Raw genomic sequence first — 18,743 nt, forward strand, 5'->3', positions numbered from 1 at the left:
AAAGCGTATCTGTAACGTGTCCAATATACCCCGTTTCCCTCTACTCTGTTCTACCAGAGGTCTTTTTATTTCCCTACCACGCCACGTTCCAGATCATCTAGCTGAGACTATAAAACGCTGTCCGCTTTACCCCTTCTTTATCTGCGGTCTTCGTCTTTTCGCTTCTCTCGATCTTCAGTCTCTCTATCTTTTTGCCTTAACCAGCATCCAGTTCGAACGTGTCGTTTCACAGCAACGTTAGCTCGTCCGATGCTTTTTCTACCATGTTTCACCCCTTCTACTCTCTCCCGATCCCTCTACCCACGACTCTTTGGGTGGTATCCTTCACCCTTCATCGCCTCACACGTGTACCGTAAAGTTGGACGCGCAAGTAGAAGATATATTCAGAAAACGTTTATGGTCGCGATACTTTCGCCAGGTTGAAAATTTTATTTAGGCCGAAGAGCCAACCATGTCGTTTCACCGTCGTTGCTCGCGTCGGTCGATGGAAATAATCAAGCAATACGAACAAAAAAAGGTTTGTATGGTACGACGAGAAGAATCACGATAGAAGTTGAACGTAACATTCGTTCGTTTTTTCAAAATTAAATATTTTTTTTCCTCGATCGGTTTTCCATGGCAAACGTTCTTGTTGGCGATCATTGAGGTTTCATATGGAGTTCTATTTTCGAAATGGAGTTCGAAGAAAACTCATTTGCTTTTTCTGGAAAAAGTAGAAATGGCTCCCAATTATTTTAACAATGAAAAAGAAGAGAGAAGAACGAAGAAATGTTTTTTTTTTTTACCAGAACGTAACGTTTCCCGCATTTCGATAACTTCTGGGACGTACATCAGGTTTTCGTAAATCTTTTTAGTCCGAATTACTTCGTACCGAACGACGATAGGGAAACGTAATTTTAAAATGGGATGATCATACAGCATGATCATAAAAACATAATTGTTTTTATTAACCCCGATATGCAGATAATGAAAAAGCAGATGCGTTTATCCATCTCGATCTAATGAAAATGGAAACCTAAGGAAATATTATTTGGTAAAAATACGCATATGGCTCGACATGTTTTATCGTACACAACTTACCTCCGTTGTGTTCTCGCAGTAACTGCTGCACGTAGAATGAATCACCCGTGACAGTCGTGTAACCCCGTTGGCGACGATGACTCGTGTTAAACTTACCTTGCGAGTTTGCTAGGCACAGTTCGTTCGTAACGTTGACTCCCCATAAGCCGGTCGACGCAAACACGAGTCTGTACGCGGAATTTTCTTCCCTCCCGGCTGCCGTTTCGTTTTGTTCACCTTCTTTTAAGAGAAAAAAGATGCCCATTACAAATATAGAACTCAAGGGGAACGCGATGATAGGGTGGCTTGCACAACGGCCGGCAATTAATTTCACGGATAATTAGAAATTCCACCGACAAGAAAAATGCATCGAGTTTCGGTAGTGGATGATTTTACTTCTTTTTCTTCGCGTTGGATCGAAGTTTGCAATTATTTTTAATAGAGATGCAAAGTTGAAAGTGCGTATAATTTGAGATGCAAAGTGTGTAACCTATACACAAGCACGTTTTTGCACGTGTCCGGGAAAAATCGCTTGGGGAAATTGAGCAAAAGTTTGAAACGCGACCCGAATTGAACGCGTCATGAAATTTTTTTCCACCCGGTTCGATGCGCGTTAACTCTGCTGGCTCGTTAGTACTTACCATTCTTTTGTTCGTCCATCAATTTTCCTTCCTTTCGACTGGCTCGAAAACACGGTTCTCTCTGCTTTTTCACAATCTTCCCGCCTGTTCCGATGAGAACAGCACGTCGCGAACAGCGAATTTCAGCCTCGGTAAAACTTGGAAAAAGATGTCTTGTTCCCGGCCAGTTAGACTTAATTTGGAGCACGGCCAGTTCGCGGTTATTAAGAACCGACGGACCGTATCCGCGACGTTTAAAGTTTCAATTTTCATAGTGTTGTCAAGTCACGCGTTCGCAACTCTGTATTACGAATATTTTTCTACGTGTGCTTCTTCTCCAATATCATCGTTCAATGGTACAAAAAATATTCTCACGGCACTAAAATTTCAGAAAACAATTTGAACAACATTGTTAGTATTTTCTACGCTTCCTTTTCTATCAAAAACGATCTTCCATATTCTTATTTTCGTTACAATCGCTATTCTTCCCCGCTATGTATACTCGTACAATATATGAAATTGAAACATGTGCCAATATTTAACGTTCACGGACGCGTTTTGTACTTGTTGCGTTTCATCGTGATTCAATTAAAATAGGTTCGCTTCAAGACAATATATTATCGAAGCACATGCAAAATATGCCTCCATTGATCGGTCGTTACGATGAGAAATCGCGTTAAAAAGTGGCATGACGTGTTGGCCGCTTAATCAGGATAACTATAAACGTTGCGCGCCTTTCTTCGTCGAAATGCTCGAGTCTTTAATTGGCGAACTACAAGTCAGTCACGTAACTAGTGCTGTACGAGCTAATGAAAGTCCCAAGTTTTTCTAGTTGTTGCGCCGCCCCGTTGTAAAAGTTTCCATTAACGAGACCAAAATGGATCGCAACGTGGAAATGTTTCTTTTTCTTTTTTCATGAAAAACGAACGCCAGAAATTAGATAATTGCGGGAACCCGATAGTTGGTGCATTAGCTCGTTTCGATGTTTACCGGTTCGTTGTGATTACGGTGCCGTTAACAGAAACGCGAAGAATGCATCGGCGTGACATTAATGCAGTGTGAAAAGGTGTCACCGATGCCAACGAGGTCCTTTGATACTCCTTAGTTACTTATCATCGGCAAAGGGAGCGTGTCGGCGATAAAGGATCATAGACGGCTCGGAATAAGTCCGAATAAAGACTCCTGAAGAAGGGCGTGCGCTGAAAAAGCTACCGTCTGTCTTCCGGGATCCGTTCGTTTTCACGGAACGACCTGAAAGATAGAAATTGCGACAAAGGAAGAGTGCTGTGGCTCGAAGAAACCGGTTCTTGAATCTACGAAAGCAAGGAAACACAGGCAACTGGCAGCATGGCTGCGGAAAAAAGCCGCGAAACATCTCTTGTCCCCTTCCTTTCAACGTTTTTATTTATTAAACATCGTAATATTATAGTATGTACAATAATATACCTATCTAATCTAACGATATCACTGCGATTACAGATTCTTCCAGGGTTTATCTTCTCCCTCTGTTTAATTCGTTCGCATTTGCGTCATACGCTCTCGTTTAGTATCGTCGATTAAAATCTACAGGCTGCCAAGTGTGTCTACGACGCGCCGTTTTCGTTTCTTCATTTTTTCTTCTTTATTTTTGGTAATCGCTTGCACCGCCGAATTTCGCTGTATGTAGCGAATTGTTCGCTTGTGAATTTTTCGTTTAATCGGCTAGTCTGTCGTGTCGAAGACACGCAAAGTACACGGCGTCGTTCGTCGCGGTAACGCGTGCATCTCGAAACGAGTCGAATCGCGTCGAAAGAGAATCGGGGAAGAATCAAGTGCGGCGTTTTCGCAGAACCGCGGTCGCTACCACCGTCCTTTCGTATTTTGTCCTTTTTCCGCAGTTTATGCTAGCATCGCGATATCACTTTTTCTCTGAGGAGCGATGAGAAGACCGCGAATACCGGAACAAAGTGGCCGGCACAAGGGTAAAGCAATTTGTACACAGTCAGGGGAGCAAAATCGAAGCCGACCAGCGGAATGTGACAACCCCCCAAATCGAATTCTATTCGCAGGCGCAATTCAATTCGCGACGAGCCTGTCCAGTCGGAACGAACAGAATCCGCAGTTTGTTTCGACGCGTTTCTCTTTCTTTTCGTTTCCCGTTTGTCCCGGCGGAATGCAGCGTTTACCTCGTTTCACGTTTCATATGCTACGCAAAGCGCGACATTTCGACTTCGAGAAACTCGCGGAACATCGATGCGCGGACTGACCTCGAAGTGCCTTCTTTCACCGTTCATCGATTTCCTTTAAAACGCTGACTCTAAGTCGTCCCCCGAGAACTTTTATCTTTTTATACGACTATCAATTACTATAGCCTGCAACGATTCGGAACGAAATAAAATTCTTTCCTTTCCAAAACTCTAAAACGATTTATCGCAGAAGTGACAGCGCGACATAAGCGAAGGAAATTACCGGACGAGATTATCAGCAACGTCTCAACGTGTTTCTCGTTTTAGAAACAACCGGTCGAGTACATCGGCCAGCGCGTAATAGAATTTCGTAAGTTAACTTCGAAACGCTATTAACAATAGGACAAATAAAGAAAAGACGAGAACGAAAATAAAATAACGTATGGTTGGGTTGCTCGCGAACGCGCAAGAGGTAAACGCAATTCGCGAGGTGAGATCGAGTCTACGATGCTGCTTAATGGACCGCGACCTATCCGTTTCACGTAGTTTCCGCTAAAGGCGAAGAAAAATCCCGAAACTTTTGCTCCCCCTAAGGTCCACGCAATTATTCTCTCGAGTGTACGCGAACGAGGCCACATTCCGTTTCGTCGGCCGCACGTGTATCGACTGGAACTTCCATTTCACCCTCGAAAAACTTCCGGATCGTTGACTAGAGTTTCAGCTCTAGCCGTCCCTCGTTCCCTCTCTTCGCTTCGACCCCTTTCGACTTTTTCGACCATTCGCGCGCATCTAATCCAAGTTGGAGGAAAGAATCGCCACCGTGGTAGGAACAGAAAAATGTGAGGGAGATTCGATTCGTGTTGGACGCGAGGAACGATCCGCGCGATACTTTCATCGGGTATCTGCGAGGATATCACATGGAAACACACACAAATAGAAAGTGAAAATTGTCGTTTTATTTCGCGAACGAAGTAGATCCAGAACGATGATCCGTCAATCCCAACGCGGCTGCTTATAATTACGTGTGTAGACGACAGAGCAATTTTACGGTGTCACGTAGGCAGAGTCGACGGGAAGCCTTTGAAAGGAAGGAAAAATGTACACAGTAGTAAAAAGATTCATAGGTCTTAGGGGGGAAAGTCGTCTAAAAGTTCGGGATACATACATACAGAGTTTGCAGATCATCGATCAGGATGAACGACGGAATAGTCTAACGAAACTCTTCGATTGCGTGGAAAACGAAGCAAGATCACCGCTTACTTTCAAAAATTCGACTTATTGCTTTCGATAGTTCGCTTTTTCGTGCGCCATTCTCGACGATTCGCGAGTAAAATCCTAATATTAGCGATGATCTGGCGTCCGATAATTAAGCCACACCGACGAAACCTGACGCAGGTTCGCACGTACAGTTTGTGGGTCGTTCACACGGAACCACTTCGGCCGCGAAACTCGATTTTCACGCGGTAAACGCGATTACTAGATCCAGCACACCGGTGTTCAGACGAGAGAGAGAGTCGGAGCGCCGTGACGAGGCAGAATACCGCGTGGCACGCAACGCGTGTGCACGCATTTACGCTCGCGTCGTCGGCGTGTAACTATCATCACCCGGCCACAATTTATAATACAGACGCTATGTACAGGTTCTCGTGTTTGGTCGTCGACGCTAATACCCGTTCAACCAACGGCAAACAGACAGATCCAGCGAGCGACATCGTCCGTCGCGTCGTAGTTTGCCAGCTGTGTTAGCTTTCAATCCGAACGTCCAGCTATGTTCCGTGTAGTCGCATCCGGAGAACCACTGTCTTTCGCTTTCCGCTCGCGTTTGTCCAGACGACGTCGTTACGACGTGTAACGACCGTAAAGACAGATCGATCAAACGTCGCAGAATTTCTTGCGTCCGACTCCTGGTTTCGCTACGATCGCTTCCGAAACTATCGTCGTCGAGCGCTTTCGATACGAATAACGCCTAATAATTTCTCGGAACGAAACGCATCTTGTTTATTCGACTTTTGCTTACAAAACTTGTCCTTCGTTTACGAGTCTATTGTCGGAGTAAAATGTTTCGTATAATTTTAAACAAGTTTGCGTTCGAAGTAAAATTGGTCAACGGATAATCACAGAGGCACGAACAAAATCGTTTAAAAGCTGGAATCCGTTTGTACAGGGCGAGCTAAAAATCATCCGGTTAATTCATCGAATATTCCCCGGTTGACACGAATCGATAAGCTTTATAAACGAACATCGTAAACGTTTGGAAATTAGAACGCGACTGGTCGTCGTGAATTCCGCTAGCTCAAAGCGCAACGATTATTTCGACTGGATCGATAACAATAATTCCCCGTAATTGTTTTCAATCGAGAAATGTTTGCGTTTCTGACTGTTAATCGGCTGGAAGGGATTTGCGAGCGTTTTTCGTCCGACACGCCACAATGATTCACGTTCAGCCGCGGTAGCCGTAATGCGCTCGCCCCGAGATATATTAACATTCGTATCACGCGTGTAGCTGTCACGCGGAACGACGATATTTTCTCCTCGAATTTTAACATTTATACTTGCTGGGTACGCGGCAGCTCGTTAAAAATCACCAGACGATTCGACGTATAACGCGTGTTACCTGTCTCACTTGTGGTTCTATGTGACGCGACGAAAAGGCGAATCCGTCTCATCGATTAATCAACGGTTTTCGAGACCGCTGCTCCATTTCTCCTGTATTACTTTCGTCAACTGGATAGCCGTGCGTCCTCGATCCTCGAAAAGGGGAAGCACGAGATCTTGCAATCGAGTCACGTTTTATTTCCTCGTGAATGCTGTCTCGCGCATCCTGCATTTCGTAGATTCGACCAGTCGTGGAGCGTGCCGCGGGATGGTTGTTTCTCGGTTTTACACCTCTCGTAAATCGATTTCTCTCACTGTGGCTTATCGAATCCCCTTTGTTTCCTTTCCAACGGAACCAACTTTTCCTTGGCATAGCATCTTTACCTTCGGTATTAGCGTCGACGTTCTTCTAACTATACGCTTTTCGACCAACATACAATATATTCCAGCATTCTCGGCAGATACAAACACATTAAATCTCGATACGCCGATTATCGGGGAACGTGTAACGCGGCGTTTTCTCCACGTTACTTGTTCCATCGTTCCCTCGTTGCGATCGTATACGGATCGCACGCTATCAGTGGTAACCAACGAGATGAAATACGAACGATTGTGACGACCGCGACGCCGTTCGGGAAGATCTGTGCTCGTTCCGCGACATTTATTCTTGCATTTACAACGAGACGACGGGAAACCTTTGTAGCTGTTGTTGACCAGAACTGGATGACCAAAATTAGCGCCAATGCGACTCACTGACAGGTACAAACATACGATCGAACGTGAAAGTTGTAAACTATGTCGGAGTACTCGCCAGTGCGAATAGTTACATTGCGTTTGTGATATTCCATATCTCGAGCACGATGCTATTAAATAGACACGCGAAATTCGTAGATCGATTCGTTCCCAGTCCCATTGATTTTTGCAAACAGTAGCGCGATCTCAACGCGACTGTGGCCTGACAAACTCGAGCTCTGTTTAAGGGGCAGAAGACACTGTAAGGGGACGCTGTAAAAATATCGATATTCTATGTTTCGACTATAAGAAGAAACTATACGTGGAAAATTATGAAACTATACGTACGAAAATTATCGCAGGAAAAACCTATCGTCTATGGCCCCACGCACGGCTTCTTTTGATTATAGTTCCTTTCCTCAGCGAAGTCGTTCAATTTTTTCGCAGAAGTTCAACATTTCTTTCACCATGCTGCTATTTTGTTATTTTTCACCTACATGGAGCTATAAACGAAGGCTTATACTTTCTAAATATTTTTGTTTTCTCTGCAACTTATTAACCGCATAACGTCGCCAAGGTGGATGCATCGATGTCGCAGCGAACACCTTGAAATGGAATACGCAAAAAATGGATGGAGAAATTTGTTCGAACGTATACATAGTAACCGCGATAAACTATAAATTGATTTACTCCCGTCATTTGCTTCGTAAAAATTCCCAAATTTTCCCCCTAATATGTATTTTTGTATGTCGTTACAGTGTCTTGCCCGCTTAATCGTACGAGTGGTAGCAGTGACGGCGATTAGTTTCATTCGACGTTCATTTACATCGACGATATGTACAAAATGATCAGAGACACCAAAAGACAGCTGGAGGATAAAATAGGTCCCGCCGTTCCGGTCTGCATCGCTTCTGGTCGCTCGCCTGCAACAAACAATTCACTCGTTCTCATCTTCGCCTAACACGCTTCCATTCTCTTTCGTCAGAATTAAACAATTTCCCTATTATCGTTACTGCACATAGTCGCACGCAGAACCCTTTGTTCGACTTTCTCGCGTGACCGGTCCTTCATCGGTCTTCTATTAAATTAATATTGGAAGTTGTGGGATTCCTGGAAGTCAGCTTGTGGCGAATGAGGTTCAAAGATCAAACGGCTTTGATTACGCCTAAACATGACGGACAGCTCGGTTACACGCGCTTCAATACATCTTATTAGAAACAAATTACGCGTATCTGTTCCACGAGAAAATTTCATTGCAATAGTTAAGAGAACTGAGTGTTAAATTGTATCAACAGCGAGATGTTCCTCCTTTCCCCAATTATATTATTCATAATTTCTATTCGTGAATGTCGCATTAATGTACAACGGTACACCTCGGTTTCTCGACTTTAAAGAAGCCAGCAAATTCTAAGAAGGGAAAATAAGTTTTTCACGATAAACGAGGTGTTTTAAGCGTAAAAGACAGCGAGATTATTTGCGTTGCTCGTGAAAAAATATAGGTGAACGTAGCAAAGAGTAACCTAAATCATTCATACTAGTCAGTGGAATGGTATCGAGACGTTTTAATCAAAGCTCAAGGCATCTTCCAAGAAAAGATTCGTCGAAATGAATGCGTAAAGAGAGAGGGAGAGGAAGAAAGAGAAAGAGAGAGACAGAGAGAGAACAGGTTTCGAGAATTAGGACGGGTGGTTTCGCAAAAATATCTTTTCAACGTTTCCGTGAATTTTTTCTCCGTGATATTTCTCAATGGTACTTTGACTGGCAGCACAGTTTTGAAAGACTGGAAACGGTGTCGAAGTTCCGTTCGTTGCTCCTTTCTTCGTTAAACGACGCCCACGGCAACCAGAGTATTTTATGCGACGGATTGAAATGCAATTTCCGCTCGATTTTGGTCCGGTTCGTGCCACTTCCTAAGAATTCCTTGACCTGCGGACGTTGGAATCCGCGTAATTTACACGGACTGAAATTTGTCGGCTGCGATCGACACGCCTCTTATTGTCCACCATGGAACGACTTACCTTCGCAAGAATTGTACGACAACGATTTATCTCTGGCGAAAAATTTTCTGTATCGATAACTTGCTTCGTGATCGATGTAATTACGTATTCGTAATTCCGTGAAAACGTATAAAGAAAATACGATAGATCGCGATCACTGAGAGAATGGAAATAGCAGGAAACAGCATATTGGAAATAACAGTGTTTATTAAAAATACCGAAAGGCAGGGACGGCAGTACGCAACCAACGGAAATACCGAAAATTTTGTTTAAACTTGCATTAACGCAACTATCTCTCGAGACGTGTTTCATCGAGAAACGGCGAACACCATGGCAAACATTCTCGCTACGCTGAAACTCGTTTTGCTCCGTGAGAGCGTCACTGAATAAACATGCAAAACTTGGCGATTGCGTAATTGCCAAGTTCTGATAGGCTGATTGCGAGGACCCAGACGCCGAGGAAATCTGGGAGAGGACAGGTGCAAGCGATACTCGCCGAAATTTTCCAGCTGCCGACGAACGGAAATAAACGTGCGAATTAACACACCCACGAGCCAGGTTCGCGACAATATTAACGGGTTAAGCGAACACTTTAACGGGATGGTTTATGCAAAAGCGAACGTCCCCCGCGAAATTTCTGTTCGGTTGGTCGATGCAACGGTTCGTGTTACACCATCCAGAGTTCGCGGACACGGTCGTTTCAAATGCTCGAATCAGCTGTGAAACTCGTTTCGGACAACGGACAGAGTTTTACTTACTACTATCGTTAACGACGGTTTCACTGGACAGTGCTAAAATAATTTCCTCCCGTTTTTACGACTCGTTGGCAAATCGTTGCGAATATATACTATTTCGCGGAGCTCGGACCAGTGGAACGAACTTTCCGACCATAAATAAATCTGTACGTTATGAAAGCCGGAGCCGTTTGTCTGAGAAACATTGTTTTGTTAGGAAGAGCTGTATAAAATCGGATCGATAGAAAATATTTATTTGTTCTTTTTTTTATTCCCAGATATACTAACGAAGGTATAAAAATTCAGTAATTCGCTTTTACATTCGGATCTGTATAAATATTTACAAATCCACCGATATTTACTTTGTAACGGGAGATTCGAGAAAACTAAATTGATATCCGAGTTAACACTACGCTCGACGATCGTTGCGGATCCTAAGATTACGTAATCGTGCGTGTAAACACTTACCATTTAGGACATGAACTTTGATGGACGCCGTATTGGCGTTGCTGGGTTTGCAGCTGTACTCCCCAGAGTCCGAGGGTTGCGCCGTCTGGATAAGAAGCCAAGAGGTGGTGACGTCGCTACCCTTTTCGGTTATCACCGAGACGCCGCCCCTGGGACTGTCATAGCTCAAAACGTTCTCATTGTAGTACCAAAAGATGAAGGCTGGTGGCTCCGAGCTGAAGTGTATGGCGCACGTCAAGTTTATCGTGCTGCCTGCGCCAACGTACAGATCTGGACCTCCGAGTATCGTCGCTGTCGGTACTGTGATAAAGAACGACTTCCTTTTTTTTCACTCACGGTATTTCCCTCGATCGTTTCGATCATTCGTATTATCCTTACTGCTCTACGCCTACGCGATACGAAGATTCACGAGTCGACGGAACTATTCTCGCGAGAGTGACCTCTCGGAGACGATATTCACCGAGCCGAGAGAACGAGAGTACTTTGCTGATTCGCGAGAACTAACGAGCCAAAGCTTTTCATCGAAAGCCAAGGTCATTGTAATTGAAATAACGAGACCCGCTTCGGTCGTATCGCACTCTCCAAAATTAGGTTCAAAAGTTTCTCCCTCGGCGACGTTAATACATCTGGATCATTAATTTATGAAATGTCTGTGCGAGAAGAGCGCGATTTCAAGGTAACGAGCGTATTCCATACCCTCGTTGGAAATCCCGAGAAACCGATGCGAAACGTAATAAAAACCGGTAGTTTCGTTACAGTCGCCATACATATAGATTACGTATAGAGATTCTAATTCGAGAACGTGACAGAGTTTGAAAATTATTTTACGAACTCTGCAACGGTATAAGTAGCGCATAATGTAACGGATGAGATAAACTTACCGACAACGTTTAAGCGAAATTGGTGCGACTTGACGGGAATAGTGGAGATCTGACATTCGTAGAGCCCTTGGTCTCTCTCTTGCGCCCACTTTATGCAAAGAGTCCATTCAGACCATTCGCTATTTTGGCCTGTATTTTGTCTGTGAAGCGCTTGGAATCGCTGATCGCTCGTGTAGGTATACGCCCCTGCCGTTAAAATGTGAATATCTCTGTGCCTCACCCAGGATACCTTTGCAAACGGAATTTCAAAGTGGGTTCAATGATGGTAATCGAGGAAGATCGAGCAGACTGCTTTGAATAGACGCGACCGATCGTTAAGCGAATTCGCTGATAACAATATACAATTTCTATCAAAGTTCAAACGATTTGACTCCGATACTATTCGCTGGATGAAAGACGCGGAAATCACGATAAAACTTACGTCGCATAAATTGTTTATGCATGACACACGCATTAAGTCAAGACAGAATTAAGCTACCGAATATCGCAACTGACGGAACAACTTTGGAAAATTTTTTAAAAATTTCTTGTAAATCGCGCAGAGTGACGATGAACGTTGTCGCCTGATCAATATTTCACATTCGTTTCGTCATGTCGCGCCACTAAATATTTCAAGAATCCGGGGTGAGAGGTCAGAAACTTCAATATGGCTGCGCTTCCGTTATCTGCAAATATTTTGCGGCTGGCGTATAATACATAATTTGTTCCGACGATAGGGACATTTAAACTTCGGCTCCTGTTGAACTTTCACGTCTTCGGGGACGACGATAATTTCATCAGCCATATATGTGCTCACCTCTACCGAGAAAGTAATCCAGTAAACTTCGGAGAAGTCTGCCTCGGTAAAGTAACTTTCGTCGTGCAGACGCGAATATACCAAAATCCGAAAACGGACGAATCCAATCGACCGGTATTCATCCGCTTCTACTTTCACGGTAAACCAAAAGCCATCTACGTACACTTTAGCGAGACTTAGGCGAACGAATACGTAGAATTTCATTCGAATCTCTCGAAGACTACGTCAATGTAAGTCGCGCAAAAGAAAGCTCTCACAAGAAGCACGTCTGGTAAGTAGAATTGCAATTTTCAGAAACGCACACTGAGTAGCAACTAGCTTTGAAACGCAACAATTCTATCTACCATACTTTACAACTGGCATTCGATTCGGGCTCTTCCTCAAAGGTAACGACGTTAAGAGAATGATTCAGAAAAATTGCCGAGATTCCCCTCGTCTCTCATCTTTTAATTAGAATTGTTTGCTTCGCAGCATGGTTGTAGATAATCGTCAGTGGCCAGTCAAGGTACCTCGCTTTGACGAATTGCAATGAAAGTCAGGGACGGATATCGTGTCGTAGAAATTATTTTGTAGCCTATTGGCGCGAGAAATTGACTTTTCCGCCGAAGAACTATTAGCAGCGCAAAAGGGAAAAGGTAATCGGATAACCGATTCATTCAGCTGGGCAATCTGAATCGCTTGAAACGCGCCAGACCGAAGCACGACTTCGATGTTCGTGTTTAATTCAACATTAATAAAAGTCTCGACGATTTTTCTGTCTACGACCTCCAGTACCGTGACCTCGTGGATTGAAACTCCTTCGATTATGCCCCAAATGAAGACTGATCGCTTTAAAAGACGCGACGAAAATTTGTTCACCCGTTAACTCGTTCGTTTAAATTGATAAATATCCTGGCAAATGTGAAAGATTCGTATTATTAATTTTGAATACTTTTAACCCTACCGAAGATAGTTATTTTTATTATGTCTGTAACGCTTGTTAAACGATCGATGCCTGGTAGAAAATTTGAACAGTAAAATCAAGAGTATCACGCGCAGATACGAACAATGAATTTTATTAGTTCGTCGACCTACCGTGTACTCGGTTCCTAACAAAACGCCTGTACAATAGCCGTCGCAACAACGGCGAGAACATTAATAATCGGCACTGAAAGTTGGTGCACAAAGCGCAGGTCATTTGCGTGAGAAAGCTTATGAATCTTCGGTCTCGCACGTTCACCGATACATCTTCCGTAATTTATCCCTCAATGTAAACCGGGAAAGGCAGCTGCCTCCGGCGACTCTGAATTCGCATACGAACTCTACGAGGACAAGTCCGTGTTACCACTACTTAGCGTATCTGGTCGAAGAAGTTTAGGTTTGACAGCGTCTAAGAAGCTGCTATTTCTCCCTTGTATCTCACATAAGGGAACAGAAACGGTTTAACGTTTTCGAACTTAGCCATCGAAACGACGATACACCGTGACACCAAGGTAACCAAAACTACGATAGTACGTTCAAAATTATGGATATGGAAGAATATAAAATAAAATTGTCACGTAGGCAATTGAAAATGAACTCTCGCATCCTCTTCCACTCTGATATTTAAAAACGCTACGAGGTCGATAAAAAGGGTAGCGTTGCGTTTACTGATGAATAATACGAAAGAATCAAAGCGTCTGGGTAGCGAGCGAAGTGATGAGAATCACGTATCGAGGAAATCCGTATGACCTAGCAATTCGGACGTGGGGCAAATGGAATTTCACGGCTGACGCGGAACAACGAATGAAATTAAGGTACGTCGGCCCTCGACTGTATAATGAATTTACTTAATACGGTTTACACACCCCGAAATACCGAAATTGAACGGCCTTGTTTCCGCGCTGCACCCGTATTTGCAGCTACGATCTCGTCCCTTTTAGCCCGATCTTCGTTGCACTTGTTCTTTCGGCGTAATTTTATTCGTATATTTGCTACTAATCAAGCTCGAGCTTGTGTCTACGAGCTGCAATGTGTTCGCAGCTATGAAACTTGCTGGAGAAACGGAAGTAGAAGATTTAATAACTAGAAGATAGCGCGATTTCTCTTTCGAAAGAAATAGACAACTTAATTCGACGAAACGACTATTTTCCGAGATTTTAGCTGCTATTTTATAAAATTACGAACGATAAACTATCACAGAAACGATACTCATTACCTTCCTAAAATCCTATCCATGCAAGTATGTTTATACGCGATAGCGTGAACATCGAATATGTAAAATGTTGTTTCAATGTTAGAAGCTGACACTAAGAAACTCCTTGTCCAGAATCCTCTTAGCTTTATCGTGACGTAACATCTGCTAGCTAGTACAAACGAGATACTTACTTGGTAACAGAGTTTCAGAGGTGAAGCCTCGCATCGAGGTACACGTGCCATATAATAATTCGAGACCATGATCGCTGCGTTATAACTCGAATATCGCGAATACCTGCGCATTACTTTCGATCGACCAATACCTGCAACGTCGGAACCGCGAGCTGCGATAAAATTGAGTTTCCAGTTGCCTTAAAGGTCGATTAGCGTCCAATCGAGCCCGAGCAACTCGATTATTTCCTGCAAATCGCTTTCCTAAGGTCCTTACGAAGATCAGGTTTCCTCTCTTGTTCAGCGAACGGTGCACCGGCCTTTGTCGTGATTACCTTTCTGCCACAAATTTGTCGAAATTCCGTGGAATAACGTGGAGAGTATACGAGCGAGCATTTTTCTGGGACATTAAGCTGTCTCTAGCAATTTTCCGCGTTATGCCAGCATTGCAAGTTAGAAACAACTCTCGAATGGAAATAAATGTTCGGTATCGATTGAAAATTGCCCCGATGGAAGAGCACGAATCCTTTCGTAACGTCAACGGACAATAGAGATCGGAATCAAAGATGATCAATGTAGCAAAGGGTCTTACGGTTTTGTCGCCCAAGTTGCGAACTCTACACGTGAGATAAGCGGTCTTTCCTATTAGTGCTGTCACGTTGGTGTTCTGCGAGTGGTCGAACGTAGGTTCCACCTTTGATTTCAGCCCGGAAGGATCTGCCAGCAACTGGTTTCGCGGTCTATTTTGACCCGCGTGTCGATCCATGTTGTCTATCGTACGATCTCCTAAACTGAGTGTATCTGTAACAATAAAGAAAAATTGCTCGATCAATCGTCCTTTTTTTTGGTAATATTTCTGACGCCGGTGGACGTTCGTAAAAACAATGGCACGAACGTTTTAACGGACACCGTGGGGAAAAATGCAATCATTTCTGGTCTTAACGCCCAATAACATTGTCCGCGAGCATATCGAATAATTGACTTTAAACCGACATACATACCCATGTTTCTGTTATTTCACGGTGATGAAGAGTAACAGGTCAAATTGCTCTGTTATTGCGCGGTTGTCGAAAATCAGATTTCGCATTCGAGTCTCGTGTATTAAATTTGTTTCGTCTTTCGATACCATGGTTAAAATGTTTATGAAAACATAAATACCAACTCCTAAATTTCTCCGAAAGTCCGAACATTGGTAAATCGTAATTCCTGATTATTGAATTATCTATTAAAATGATCGAATATTAATGTTCCTTTAATTCTGTATTTCCATGGTAATCGTTACCGCGGTCGTTCCCTGCATTAAATTGGCGCGCACGCTTCTACGAGATTGGCTAATAAAGATCGACTAAAAATTTACAAGCAATAAATGACACCACGAGCTACCGTTAATCGTTTCACCAGATAAAGAAAGCCAGCCAAAGTTGTTCGTTAAAAGACGAATGAATTTATCGCATCTGTTGAATACCTAATTTTGCGAAACAAGGTGTATGCGCAAGCGACGCTTTCATTCGCCGTTGTTCTTTAGTCGAATTAACGAGGAATAAGGAGTAGGAACATTTTAAACGGAAGATAACGGAAAACTATTACGCCAGTCTGTACTTAAATAAGCTGTTCCACGCGAATACAAGAATAGGGGTACTTTTAATAGGAAAACGCATATAAGACTCCATAGTTCACTGCTTGGAGAAACATAATAGCCGTTTGTTATATCTATACTCGGAGGGAGATTAGACGGAATTAGATTAGATCAGAGCTCATTACACTTTGGCTTTAGAGTGAATTAGATGGAGAATGAGTTGGCTGAGAACGGCGAAGGGAAAGGCCTCCTCTAGATCGCAGGGGTTGTATCGTTCAACGTTGTTTTTCTCGTAATCCATCATGGGGAAGAAAAGTCCGATACAGTCGTCCAACCGCTTGAAACGCGTTTGCGATAACGTGGTTTATTAATATACATGAACAACAGCCGACCCCCGATTCGCCCCTCCAGCTATGTTAATTTCTCGACGTGCATTCCTGCGTAACTTACTTTTTCAATTGCCTAGCGTGAAAAAAAAAACGAATTTTCCTTTAGTCTGTTGCGTAACGTTTTATCTATGTACCAACGCTATCGATATAACTTACCTCTACATATAAACTTACTATCGGTTATTAATTCGAATTTTAATTACAATCTTCGATTACTATATCCAAAGACGTGCAAATTATCGACGAGGAACGTTTAACGATATTAGTTATTCTTTGTCTGTACAATTATCCGTATCGAGTGATCAGTAGAATAGCGATATATTAAATCCGTCGTGTACATAGTCGGGGGCACGTTTCTACTCGTAGATATTTTATGTGATTTACCACGTGCCGGTTTTAATTAATTCTGTAGCAACAACTAAGCTCCAAGAGCTTATAACGAGCTTTTCCGTGCACTCCGGAGGTCACCTCCCCGACTTTCCCAGTTTCTCTCTCTTTGTCTCCCTCGTGTGTGCGAGGCCGCTTCCCACACCGACTTTCTAGCAATGTGTCACTAACACATTATTACGCGTAGCTTGGTCGTTGTCAGACCTACCACATAAACAAAATGAAGAAAGGGCGATGAGAATTTGTCGACACGTTCGCCTTTCGTGAGATAGAACGATCAGTATTCATAGAATAACGTGAAACGTTGAATCTTGTTCGAAAGCTTTCAGGACACGGCAAAGGGCGCAGTTTTTCTTTCCGGCACGTACAATTTACTCGCTATACTTCCATTTATCTCGATGTACACGTGTTAATGGACTTTATTTTAGCAGCTTATGAATATTTATAGACATACGACAGCTATATAATATCATGATCTATTCAAGCACGTATATGAGTACGTAGATGATATATGGCAATTAATAAAATTCACACTGTAAAATAAATAAATGTACTCTGACTTTATAGGGAGGATCGTATATCGATTGCATCGAGTAGCGGTTGATACGGTAATCGATGCACGTATTTCATGACGATAGAAATTTCTTGTGCACCGCGATCATAAATATGAGATTGGGGTTCTCGTTTGAATTACAATTGGTAACCTGATCCCGAGAAATTGTCACGAATATTTTCAAGCAACTGCAGCCGCACTGCGAGATACCGAAAATCGCTTCGCTAAAGCTGCCGCGATACGAATACATATATTCTTTCGTTCAAGTGGCTGGTATATCTGTGATTCGCGCTATTTCAAATAGCCGGACGAACGAATGCTTCCCTACGTGGTTGGTCATGCGAATGTACACTCTGCGAAGATATTTCATTCAGGCAGCAAAGTTCCCGGTATTCCCTCGAGTTTACAAAGAAACTCAGCAGCGAGATGACCGTAATTGCCAGAATGATTGAACGCGGTTAGCATTCCTTATCGCCGGCAAATCGCGCTTAATGGAAAATAACGATGGATCTCGTTGAAAGTTCCATCCGGTGAAAATAAAATTACACTCGTGGGGTTCGTGATAAATTGCAATGACAATTTTCAATGACTTATGGACGAGCGCTAGTGCGACAAATTGCGACCCATTCATTTTCAGCCAGGTGAGAAAAAACCGGATTCGTCGGTTGCACTCATCCCTGTACTACCGAGTGCCTTTTTTCCCTTACGCTGACTTCTGGTAACTGGACCCGTCGTCATTCGTTGCCGTTTGATGTGAACGGTGACTCGTATTATGCGACGCAGTTATCCTCATCGTCGACTAAAAACGAATATTACAGCCGTTGTTTCAGCGCATTAAACGCTTGTGCGCAAAAAGCGGCTATTATCACGGTCGACGTCGAGCTACCTAGGAATTCGAGCGTTTTAATTAGTCGAGTAAGCCGTAGGATCAAGCCTGGAGCTAGCAAGGCAGACGTCAAGGAAGAAAAGTATCTACTATTCGTCTGGAAGAGAAATGACCCAAACGTTTCACAAGGGAAAAGAAACGGCCGGATAGCGGCGAAACGGTTGACAGGAAAGTGCGGATAGATATTGCATGTCGCGATTATTGCGCTGCCATAAAATGTGCGGCAATAGAGAGGACGCATAACGATATTTCACGAATATTGAAACTTCATGGATCGAATGACGGTAGGCTTTATCGTTCCGTGTGTCCTCCTCCGATGCGTCCAATGGTTATAACTTAATGCACAGCCGTTTAAAGAATACTACGTAACGACTACACTGTGTCGTAATAATAGGAATAATAGATACTGCGTCTGTGGATTAACTCCGCAAGATCTATTATAGTTTGGTGCGAGCTCTAAATGTGCCTTGTTTGCAAGTTAAACGTTAACACCACTGTGTATGTTCTAAACGATGACAGAACTTCTAGGCTAGTTCTCTGAACGTAAGCCGACATTTGGGAATGTAAATCCGCTTCCTAA

At 43.3% G+C, this 18,743-nt stretch overlaps 1 protein-coding gene across 5 annotated transcripts in view; it reads right to left on the minus strand.

Annotated features, from left to right (window-relative positions):
• LOC126920281 (cell adhesion molecule 2-like) overlaps positions 1 to 18,743 on the minus strand; it is an 85,092-nt gene that overhangs the window by 58,186 nt on the left and 8,163 nt on the right. For 2 of the 5 annotated variants that reach the window (XR_007711922.1, XR_007711919.1), the window contains 5 exons: positions 14,965 to 15,173; positions 11,252 to 11,480; positions 10,371 to 10,670; positions 1,701 to 2,930; positions 1,081 to 1,299 (listed from right to left, as the gene is read on the minus strand). Coding sequence is in view for 1 of the 5 variants with exons in the window: in XM_050730399.1 (XP_050586356.1) it covers positions 7,994 to 8,094; positions 10,371 to 10,670; positions 11,252 to 11,480; positions 14,965 to 15,173 (839 nt within the window). In the remaining 4 variants the exon portion in view is untranslated. Of the gene's footprint in view, positions 1 to 1,080; positions 1,300 to 1,700; positions 2,931 to 3,065; positions 8,095 to 10,370; positions 10,671 to 11,251; positions 11,481 to 14,964; positions 15,174 to 18,743 lie in introns of those variants that run through there. The other 3 variants (XR_007711920.1, XR_007711921.1, XM_050730399.1) reach the window with 3 other exon arrangements.

Source organism: Bombus affinis, chromosome 9, assembly GCF_024516045.1.
Source record: "Bombus affinis isolate iyBomAffi1 chromosome 9, iyBomAffi1.2, whole genome shotgun sequence".
Lineage (NCBI taxonomy): Eukaryota > Metazoa > Arthropoda > Insecta > Hymenoptera > Apidae > Bombus > Bombus affinis.